At 43.5% G+C, this 12,216-nt stretch overlaps 1 protein-coding gene across 1 annotated transcript in view; it reads left to right on the top strand.

Annotated features, from left to right (window-relative positions):
* The first annotated feature begins 7,799 nt into the window (after positions 1-7,799).
* PRKX (protein kinase cAMP-dependent X-linked catalytic subunit) overlaps positions 7,800-12,216 on the top strand; it is an 83,340-nt gene continuing 78,923 nt past the window's right edge. The window contains exon 1 of the mRNA XM_059720936.1: positions 7,800-8,126. Within this exon, the coding sequence (XP_059576919.1) occupies positions 7,952-8,126 (175 nt within the window). The 5' untranslated portion in view covers positions 7,800-7,951. The remainder of the gene's footprint in view (positions 8,127-12,216) is intronic.

Raw genomic sequence — 12,216 nt, forward strand, 5'->3', positions numbered from 1 at the left:
GACTTTCTTTCTTTTTACAGCACTGTATTTTTTTATTTTAAGTTATAATTATCATGGGCTTAATTATCTTTATTTTGATAAAATAAAAATCAGTAACAATACTTAACTTTGATTGCACTGTTAAATTTCAGACTGCTTTTTAAAAGCATGACTTAATTTCTATTTCAGAGTTCAGCTTCACAGATTTGAAGAGGTATATCGAAGGTCACAAAGTTAGTCAATGAAACAGTCCAGGAAGCTTTGGCTACCTGCCCATCCTATTTCCATTTCCACTGTACTGTATTGCTTCTCACCCCCTACAAGATTTTATGTTTGTCCTAGAATTTTTACTCTTGGGTTTCAAGCCAAAAATGAGACTCGCAAGAATTTCCAAAAGTGAACAGTTTAGACACGTTAGGTTGCCAACAGGTGAAAGTAAAATCTAGTCACGTGTAGAAGATGTTTAGTGGTTTCCTCTCTAGGCTTATTCCTGGAATTTAAAAGTAAAACAAAAGAGAAAGAAAGAGAGGGTTGAGGTTGGGTGGTTGGTAGAGATAGAGAGAGAAACAGTGAGCTATTTTGACTTGCTAAGAGGTTTTCTTTTAGTTACGAATTTTATTGGATGACATGTAATTTTAAACCAGCAATGCTAATTCTGTGATTAGGTTAACAAATATAGGCAACACTATGTATGAGAAATGTCACATTTATTTCATTAAGAAATGCTGGATGAGATCTAATATACAGGTTCATTTCTGAGATATTGGTGTGTTCATTCTTTAGGAACAGGAATGATTGATTATTTTGTCAGACAATCATGAATTTTTATTGAGTTCAGAAAGAAACTGACACTCCGAAACTTGCTAAAGGTCTGATGAACTTTATATCAACTAACAATTTTTAGTGTTTATACATTTTTGGCTTGTTTTGCAAAACTTGAACAATTTTGCAAAATGCATCATGCCTTTATGCAGCACAAATTATGTAAATAAAATCAATTATTTTCCTAGCTTCTACAAGACTGTTGAAGAACTATATAAAATCATTGGGCTCTTTCCTGAACTTTATATAGTAAACATATACATATTTTTTAAGGGTATCATGAAAGATATTCATGATCCAGAATTACAGGATATGGGAGGAATTTTGTCTTTTTTATTCTCTTACCAATCTAATCAGGGAGGTATATCCATTCATTGGATAAATGTTCCTGGAAAAAATATTATGACGGGGACTACATTCTTATTTATTAATTTAAAAACTGAAATGATACTAGGTAAATTTTCAGAGACCTCTAAGTCCCATTTTCTACAGATTGAACAAAGGATTTACAATCCCTAAAGTAGGTGACCTAATACCACCAAAAAGTGACCTACAGTCCAGCGTTAAATATACTGTATAAAGAATTCAGAGAGTTGGTTACTTCAGCCTGCAATGCTTGCCCACAGATAACTTGTACACTTAGAGAGGAGCTGCCTAGAGGTAAGAAATAGCAAATGCTAAAAACCAGGCTCTATATAACTCCCCCACACCTCTCTGGAGTTTAGACATTAATCTGGGCTATAGGAAAGTGCCTCCAGCCACTTCTGATCTAGATTCCTTTCTTTAACATTGACTTCTACATTAATTCTTTCGAAGGACTGAACAGAACTCACTGTGGGGTTTTGGGGGACTTTTTAAATGACAGATGAGGAGGTAGCTATCTTTTCTGTAATAATCTAATGGTTAGAGCACTCATTCATGGAGTAGGAGACCCACATTCAATAATTGGGTCAGTTTGAAGTGGTTCAAATGCACATTTTCTGCTTCCCAGGAGAATGCCTTTACCACCAGGATATGGACTAGCATTGTTCATCCTTCTGTTGAAGTAGCTTCATTATGTAAAATGAGTTGACTGAGCTAGAAAGAAATTTTGGAAGAATGAGAACGACTTGGTAGCTTTACCTGACTCAAAGGGGAGAGTCCCAGATTATGGTCTGCTCCCCAAAATATTTCTTGTTTTTATCTAATGACTTAAATATAAATGCCTAATATTTCCTAGAAGGCGGAACAAGTTTTCCAAGTGAGTACCCTGATCACTGGGCTAGAAAGACATGTTCACTTTTCTGGAATCCATGTAGGAGTAGCTTGGAATTTAACCCCTGGAATTGGTTAAAACTAGATTGGAGATAAGAGGTAGTCAACTAATAAAAAGAGGACAGAAAGCAGGGCATTATGATACCTTACAGGCTAAGGAAGTGGAAAAAGGTGATTTATCACCCAACAAGTCATGGAATCAACAGGAAGGTTGGCAAATGAAAGAGAGAAATACATACCACACACATGCACACATTAGAGTTTACAGGAACAGGATAAATGGCTATCATTTAGGACTGTTTGGGCCATAGGCATTCTTCGTTTGTAAAGAATTGTTTTTCATCTCTACCTGTAATTAAAACTGAATATATTATACTCAAAGTTGCATATAAAACTATGTTGAGGGAATTGTTTTAAAACTAGTTCTACTAAGAAATCTGCTATGTGTTTGGGAAGATTCATTGAAGTCTTCAGCTTTTGAGAAGAATAGAAAACATAAGTAATGTCACATTTAGGTTCCTGCAACTTAAAAAATTGAACAACAAAAGCACCTATCCTTACTTTGGGATAAAAGGGTCAGGACTGCAGGACCCACTCCAAGGAGCATAGGTGACTGGTAGGTGATGCACAGGGGTGCACATGCCCCCCCGACGAGGCCGGTGCCCCCTGACAGGGTTGGTGGCTTCTGCAGATGCCCCCCCAGATTCAGGAGGCACCAGTCACTCATGGCAAGGAGGGCTACCCTGCAAAAGGTGAAGGCAAACCATTTGCCAGGAGGCAGCAGAAAGACCAAAGCAAGGCAAGATGTACACATAACTATGGTGCACAGTACAAAAATTAAGAAATACAATGTGTAGAATATCTTAAAGTGTCTCATCATTTGGATCTCAATTCAGCAGTGTACTTGATACACACTTAATTTGGATCAGAACTTTTTTTTCATTACAGCCTGTCATTAATAAAGCATAAAAAGTATGGAATGTTAAAAAGTGCTTTAAGTTGCTGAGTATGAAAAAATGAATCCCTATAAATAAGAATAATGTTTATAACATTAATAAAATATGAAATAGAAGTAAGCAATAGTGTTCCTAATATATTTCTTAGGTTTCCTTGACATTTGATATATATTTTTTAAAGATAAAGATCATACCTATATCAAACTAATGTCTTATGCAAGAGGGATGTGCTCTTTTAAGCCACTTGTTTTGACTGAATAGCTTGTAGATTTATAACATGCCAGTATATTTACAGCTTGCAATTAAAGACTCCTACCAAATATACAATTCAAAGCACAAATCATAATAGCTCTTATGTACAACTTTCAAAACATAGTAAAAATGAAAATGGAATGGACTTTTAAAGCAAAATAAAAATCATAAAGCTGTATTTCAAGGTCTGTATAAACATACCTGAGGTTTTATGGCTTTTTGATTGTTGTCACTGGTTGACGGACAGCAGAGATTACTTAGAATTTTCCTGAATTCACTTGCATGCATCATACAAGAAACCTAGAAGACAAGCATGTAAGGCTATTTCCTGTCATGAGTATAAAAAGAATAATTTTTTCATCAATTTGATACCTTAAAATTACATGTCTTAACATTTTATTAGCAACAATTTTTCATCAGCATTGAGGTCTGCATACAAAATAAAATGGGCCTGACTCTCAGCTGCCTTATACCTTCCATAGCTATTTGTGCAAAAAATGTGGTAGATGCTATCTGTATGACTTGCTAGCAGTTTTTATCTATTTTACTTTAGTGTAAATGATAATGTAAACAATGGATTATTTGGCAAAAGCAGGAAGCTGGGAAAATGAAGCATCTTCCTAATTTTGGCACTAACTCACTAAGGCTTCATTTACATAACAAACTTTACCATGTACGGTGTTTGTCAACATTTATGTGAGCTGACATGAAACAATGTATATTTTGCTGTGGTCTCACTGACAGTTCTGTGGCATATAACTTAAGAGGGGAAACTTGTTCAACCACATTAACATTTTGTAGTATAGAGTAAGCTGTTCTTTATTTGGGTACAAACATTCATCTTTGTGCAGCAGTTCCACAACTACTAATAAAAGGGGATACAATGTATGTACTTTTCTTGAATATTTTTTTTTTTTGGTTGAAAGGCGCTAAATAATGTCAAATTATTTTAGAGTATACTTTGCTTATATGCCTATTGAAGTGCACAATGTGCTAAACTGCATAACACAATGTCAGTTGACTGTCTTGCCTACTGTTTACAACAACTCTTAACAAACACTGGCGATTAACTGCATACATTGCTTAGGTGTATAGCATCTTTCAGCTCCCCTGCCTCATCTGTAACTCAGTTGTAGTCTGTTTAACTATGCAAGAAACAGTGAAGGGGACGCAGCTTTTAATGGACTGCTAGCTGAAGTGTATAGCATCTTTCAGCTCCCCTGCCTCATCTGTTACTTAGTTGTAGTCTGTTTAACTATGCAAGAAACAGTGAAGGGGAAACAGCTGCTAGCAGAAGCTTTGAAAATGTCTGAAAATGATGGGGTCTAGTCGGTTCCACTGCTATCTCCTTCCTTTTCCAGGCTTCTAACAGCAGCCCTGAAGCTGACTCTGAGAAGCCTTGAAAATTTCAGGGCTTCTAACTAGGCTCAGCACTGACAGCACAATGTATTTAATCAGTGTTGTTTTCAAAAAGTTTGGGTATGTGCTTATTCCAGATAAGCGCAAAGCTTTTATTTATTTCTGAGGTTATGCACTTGTACAGAGTATGTTGAAAATACTTTCACTTATGCTATATGTATTTGCAAGATGAGTTAATATTGAATTAAGATGAATTAATATTTATTGTTCATGAGGTTATAAGTGTGAAGAAAAAGAGGGCTATGCTGGAAACCCTTTTGCAATTTTAGTTTCAGTGGGTACTGCTACCAACTGTTTTTAATTTCTACCACCCAGATTAGTCAGAGGATTTTCCTTTTCATGTCATGGCATTTACCATGTTGTGTGAAACATGATCATAAAAATACAAAACTGGAAGTCATCCAGTACAAACCCATGCAGGTTTCACTATGTCTCAGCAATCCCATACAGATGCTTATCCAGGTTTGTCCAACGAAGAAGACCCTGAAGCTTCTATAGAGCAGTTTATTTCATTGTCCTACTCCTTCTGCTTTGGGGATTTTTATTCCTACTTCCCCCCACCCCATATTTAATCTACATCTGTTTTGGGGCAGTTTAAACCCTTTCTGTCATGTCCTGTTGCCCATCATGACAAAGGAGTACAATGCTTCACTGTCTCCATTAGGGCAGCCCTTTACATATTTGAAAACTGCTAACATGCACCTCCTAATTCCTGTCTCCTCCAAACAAAACATAGCTAGTTCCTCCAACCTGTCCTCACATGGTTTGAATTCTAATTCCTTTGTCCACATGTGTCTCTGTCTCTTGTCTGGATCCTCTCCAGCATCTTTCCACCCTTTGTTAAAGGTTGTTCTGTGTCAAAGCTCTGCTCTCATGGTGACCTGACCAGTGCCTGGTCTGGCATTTGATACTTCTGCTACCATAACCTGACTTCTTTTTTGGATGGGTTAACAGTGTGTGTGTATCCACATGCTGTGTGCTCTGCAAAGCCCGTATGCAAACCTGGGAAGCACAGTCCTATTTGGTACACAGAAGAAACATGGGCATGTGCCCACACAGGAACTGTTAGGAGCTCCTGGTTGTTAGACGGGCTATCTGATGTATACCAACTAATTCCTTGGGACAATGGAAAACAATAACAGGGACAGGAGTCAGGGTCAGAAGTTGATAAGGAGTGCTTAACTTGGGGGGCTGGCACAGAGCAGAGTGAACCAGCCAGAGCCCACTGGCCTTTGAACAATTAAAAGATTAGGCCTGTTTGACGCGTAAGGGGAAACATGGGCCTTACGCCCACAGAACAACAATTAGCTTCTCTGTGTTATTAAGAGGGGGCTATGGGGTATGTATGTGTCAACTCAATTCCGGGAACAACTAAAGAGAAAACTGAGGGAGCTGCGCTATTCAGTCTGGAAAAGAGAAGACTGTTGGGAGATTTAATAACAGCCTTCAACTCCCTGAAGGATGGTTACAAAGAGGAAGAAGCAAGACTGCTCTCAGTGCTGGCAGGTGAGAGAACAAGGAGCAATGGTTTCAAGTTGCAGCAAAGGAAGTTTAGATTAGATATCAGGCAACACTTTGTCACTAGGAAGGCAGTAAAGTACTGGAACAAGTTACCCAGACAATGTGTGGGACAGTGCCTGCCAGTGCTGGGGACGCTGTTCAGGTGCTTGGGGCTCCAGGCAGGCTGGGGAGGCCAGGGGGAAGTGCCTGCCTCTCCAGGGGAGGAAGAGGCCCTTCAGGGGCAGTAGAAAGCTGCGTGGTCCAGCTGGTGGCAACAAGGCTTTTGCTAACAAGGGTGGGGGTGGGAGATGCTGGAGGGAGGGGGGGGGGCTGCAGGTCTGGAGTGAGGGGCACTGGCAGAGCTGGGGGGACAGGGCCTGTGGGTCAGGAGTGAGGAGCACCAGCAGGACAGAGGGCTGTAGGTCAGGAGTGAGGGGCATTGGCATGGTTGGGGGGGCCTGGGAGTGAGGGGCATGGGGCTTGGGGGACTGTGGGTCAGGAATTCAAGGCCCTGGCAACACCAGGGGGCTCCAGGTCAGGTTTGAGGGGCACCAGCATGGCTCAGGGGGGCAGGGTACTGCAGATGGGGAGTGAGGGGCAGCAGTAGGGCTGGGGGAGGTTGTAGTTTGGGAGTGAGGGGCAATGCAATGGGCAGGGACAGGGCACCGGCAAAGCACTGCCCCCCCACAACAACATACACTTCCCGCATCCCCTCCCATGCGACCGGTATCCAATTTTTGGAGTTGAAAATACAGTAACCCTACTCTTGAGTGTATATTAACAACATTTTTCTAGAAGCGGGACATTAGCTGCCTAGTTATGCTTTTCCTGGGGCAGGGCCTGTGCCCTGGGATAGGGCTGGGGCTAGTTTCAGGCAGTTTAGACCTGCAATTCTCAACCTGTGGGTCGGGGCTGGGGTGGCCATCATAGAGGACATTCCGGTTTTCTGCTACTCTGTCCTCTGTTCATACAAAATCTGATGCATTTATGTCCTCTATTTTTCTCTTCAATAGAGGACAGTGGCATTGGCGACGCGTAGGGGGGTGCAAGTGGGTGCATGTGCACCCCCTGAGCATGGCGGTGCACCCCCTACGAAAAGGTACCTGTGGGTGGTCATTGCTCACCACGCCCCCCCGGCAGCGTCCTCTATCCCGCAGCGTCTGCAGGTGGTTGTCGACCCCTGGTTGCTTCTCCAGGGGCAGCCCGACTGTCCTCTATGATGGCCACCCTAGCCATGCCCCAAAAGTGGGTTGCAAGAATGTCCGAAACACAAACTTGAAATAACGGGTTCTCCCAGCAAGGAGAAAACCGCGGTTCCAGCCTGCGAGGGTCCTGCCCAGCCGCCCCACACCCTGGGGCGCCGGGACTGAGGGGCCCTGGGTGTGGACCACAATGGCTCCTGGTCCAAACGGAGCCACTGATCTCAATTTGAGATGATGGTTGTCTGGGGATTAAGCCATCCCGCCTCAGGCATGGGCTAGACGAACCTCGGAGGTGGGCGGAGGCGGGAGAGGACTCCCTCAGCGGGGCGGGGTGGCAGCGCTGCAGCCCCCGCCCCGCCGGCTCTGGCGCCTCAGCCGCCCGCCGCCAAGCACCGCCTCCCGCCTGGGCTCCCCATTGTCTGCGCCGCGGCAGCAGCGCGGGCAACGGCGGGCGGCGGGAGCCGAGCGAGGGCGCGATGCCGGGCGCGCAGGGGCTGCGGCCGGAGCCGGCGCGGGCGGCGGGCAGCTGCTGAGCGCGGCGGGACCCGCCGACCCTGCCCCGCTCCCATGGAGGCGCCGGGCGCCGCCAAGGCCAGGAGGAGTCCCCTCGGCGGCTGCGAGGCGGCGGGGCCCGGCGAGCCCCAGCCCGCGTCGTCCCTCGGCCCCGCCGGGCGCGGCTCCCCCGGGCTGCCCGACTCGCCCGCCTACAGGCTGGAGGATCTGGAGACCTTGGCCACTGTGGGTGAGTGCCGGCGGGGGGATGCTGCTGCCCCGCCCCGGGGTTTCTTTTCCGCCTTGGCGCGGAGCGCAGGCTGCGGGCAGCGCCGGGATGGGCACCCTGCCCTGGGCATTGTGGGCTCTGCGGGTCCTGTCCTCGTGTGCGGGCTTGCACACGAGTGCACGCGTGATATGTATGTGTGCACATGCCCACACGCACATACAGTGTGAACGTGTCCGCACGTATGCACACATGTCCATATGCACCCGCATGTCCATGTGCAGTATGGATGTGCCTGCCCCCATGCACATGCGTTCCCGCACACGTGCGCGTATGGTGGACGTGCCCACCCTCATGCACACACATACCCGCACGTGGGCATATGGTGGGCGTGCCTGCCCACACGCATGCACTGCGTGGATGGGTGTACCCTCATGCACACATGTGCCCACACGCATGCACACATGCCTGCATAGACCCAGCGCAGATGTGCCCACACATATGCATGTCTGCACACACGCACAGCAGGGATATGTACACATGGACACGGATGCTTACACACATGCAGCACAGTCATACTGGCATGGATGTGCATGCCCGCCCGCACGCAGTACAGGCATACATGCACGCACAGGGATATGCACATATGTGCTCACGCACTTGGCATGCATGCACATGGCGCTCATGCGTGAGCACATGCACATGTGTGCAATTGCTTGTGTACACATGCATGCGCACACGTGCATATACACCCCCCCATCTAAATGCTGTAGTAATAGTTGTTAACTTGCTTTACAGCTGCCTTGTGTGGTTGTGTGTCAAAGTATGAATGTTGATAACAATACTACAAATGCGACTACTACTACTAATACAATGTTCAAACAGGGGTACTAGGCATCACTGGAAGCCTTCAGGGTTGCCTGCCTCATCAGATCTAGCGGCAAGATTGTTTTGGAACCACAGCTGAAGCCATTTATAACAAGACTTGGCCTGCCTGTGTGCATGGGGCAAGCAAGCATTATTCAGCACTAAACACTTTTTAGTAATAATACAGGTTGTATGCATCTTTGTCTCACACTCATCCAAGTCGTGGTAATAGAAAGCCATGGTTCAAATACACTTCTTGGGCCTCCAAAGAGAATCAGGTGTGTGTGTCAGGTGTGTATGTGTATGGGGGGGGAGGGGGGGGAGGGAAGACCGAGTGAGAGACTGTGTGTGTGTGTGTTTCACAATCTTCTCCAAAACTAGTGCACATATTCTTTTCACTGAAAAGAATTGTGGAAGCAGGGTAAGGTAGCCTAACTTGTTTTTTAGCACACCTTCTATAGATCTTTTATGTGGGCACCACTGTTGTAGAGCAGTGCACCTGTTTCAGCAGTTGATACTTTAGACGCAACTCCAATAATTTAAATTAAATTTACATCCTATTAGGTTTCAGCATGTGTAATCGTTCCAAAAGTATGTGCATTTATAAATCAAATGGTTCTTGGCTTTGCTTCAAATGGTTGTATGTCCCATGTTACCAAACCCTTAATTATATTTACATTACAATACCAAACAGTGTACTATCAGAAGATTTCTTGGATGGATTTAGCCAAGCAAATGTGGTAGACCTCTTTCCTACTCCCTCGCTCGAATGCTATGGTTTACTGCATTTAACCAAACATGGTTGTAATATAACTCCCCCCCCTTCCTCTGGCCCATCCACCCTTTCAGTACTATAGCATTAACAGTGGGGTTTTTTTTTAAATAGAAAAGCTTTATAATGCTATCTGCTCATAACTTTTATTGTTTTAAAATATTTAAAAATTAAAGTGTGAACAAGAGCTTGTATTTATAAGGGCATTTGCATGAAAACACAACACCCTGCTGCTTAGGTTCTACTAGAAGTGATTAATCTTGTTTGTGACATCACAACTAGTTGCTGTGGTTACAATTGTCATCACAGAGGATTATAACTTCAAGTGCAGACACAAGCTCCAGGAAAAGACCAACTCTTAAACAAAAATCTAATTGTCATGGAAATGTCCCCAAGGCTAACCAGGAAAACAAAAATCAGCAGAAGATTTATTCCTAAACAACATATCTTTTCAGAGTCTTCTATAAAGTGATTCTTAAAGCTCTAAAAAAGAAAAGTCAGTGTTCAGAAAAGGATGGGTTGGGGCTCATGTCTTAGAAAACTGTTGAGTGCCATCTTAAACAGGCAGAGCAGCTAAAGCACTTTTAGCTTCTTTCTGTGCCTTCCTTTTCCACTGGTTGGGTTTTCTTGGTCAGTTGTCTCTCTCTACCTTAGAAGCTGACCAATTCTTTACCTCTTTCAGGAAGGAAACACTGCAAACACAGTTGTTTCATATTAGAGACGTTACAGAAAAGGAAGAGAAACTACAAAAGCTGAGGGATGAGTAAAGCGTATGCAACTACTTGTGGGTGTAGCCTCTAGGGCCTCATCTAAATGTGGAAGTTGAGCTGGTTTAATGTAAATTGGTTTTAAATCTGATTTAGTTAAGCCAGTACAGATCATTGTGCTGACACCCATTTTAGTTTCTCTCTTTGGTGTAGCTTAAACCTGTTCCTAATTGACTAATACTATGCTATGTATTCCACTGGTATGCAAACTGGAGAAGTATAATTTGTTGTGCCAATCCCAGTTTGTTTCCCTTTGCTTACTTTGTAATAAACTCCTGCTATCTGCTTATTGGTTAAATGCATAATCTGTTTTACTGTATGACATTGTTCAGGCTCCCTGCCTACTTTGTCATTTAAATGTATTCCCTTTAACTAGTTACTAACTGCAACTGGCCACTTGGTAACTAATTCTACTTTGTTTACTATACAAGAAACAGTGAAGGGGAAAGGAGGTACAAGAAGCCTTCAAAATACAGGAGCTAGTCAGTCTCCTATCTGCCAAGATCACTGTATTGACAGGAATGTACTCTTTTCATTAAGTTTGGATAAGTACATATTCCTGTTAAGTGCATCTTTTTTTGTTGTTTTTTTTTTTAATTTTTTTTCAGGCATGAGGCTATGTACTTTTAAACCTGTAAAATAGGTGATCTGTCTTGTGTAGCTACAGAATCTTTTTCACTGGTTTAGCTAAATGGGTTTTAAAGCATTCTGCTTTCCACCCACATTTTTCCAAGTATGAGCAGAATGAAATGAAGAATGCTACAATCAATTTCGCTGGAAGAATTTAGAACGCTGTGCATAACGGTCAAATTGTTACAGGAATTAGTCAATTTTATTCCACTGATGCTGTGGAAAGCTATGCACAGTATCAGGGACATTAGGAACCATTTGCAGAGAACAAACACCAAACAACTGTAGGCCATGGGAACTTACATAAGTAGAGTTAAGCAGGGGAAAGAGATGATAGCATCTGGAATGCTTTACACTTAATCATCTCAGGGTATGTCTATACTTCAGCCATTGTAATATGTACAGACATACCTGAACAAGCTTTAAACTAGCTAGCTTTGGTACCAGTTACAGTGTGGCTGCAGTATAGACTCAGCACAGACTGTAAAATGTGCATGACAAACTGGGCAAATGCATTGGGGCTAACTAAAAGTATTCACTGAAGAGAGGAGTGTGTCTAAAATATTCCTTTGCTCCAGAGTTGGCAAGACACTTTCCCCAGTCCTGGATTTTAGATACCTATGGGCATATCCATACCACCTCCAGGAAAATCTTGAGATGACTGAAAAACAAGTCCTACCCACTCGTTCCTGCATTACATGCTGATAAAAACATTGCTGTGAGAGTATTGATGGACATGTCCAGCACAGCTCTTGGGAGCCCAAGACTGTAAATCTGAAAGCATCCCTGAGCTGGGACCAAGAAGAAAGTACACACCATTTTTTTAGCAAGTAGTGTGTGCAGAGCAGGAACTAGCAGACAGGATTTGTTTCTCAGTAGGTATCAAGGTTTCCACAAAGAAGGAATTTATCCTTCAGGGGTGGAAGATAGCTGTGCTCATTTTAAAGCACATAATTTGGAAGGGGTGGAAGGGTGTCCACTTTTTATGTAATTGCCTAGCAGGTGCAACTTTCATCCAGGCCGTGGGAGTTCTGGGTTCAGTTCTCTGCTCGGCTAGAGAGAGTTCACTAACCACCAG

Source organism: Alligator mississippiensis, chromosome 1 (genome assembly GCF_030867095.1).
Source record: "Alligator mississippiensis isolate rAllMis1 chromosome 1, rAllMis1, whole genome shotgun sequence".
Lineage (NCBI taxonomy): Eukaryota > Metazoa > Chordata > Crocodylia > Alligatoridae > Alligator > Alligator mississippiensis.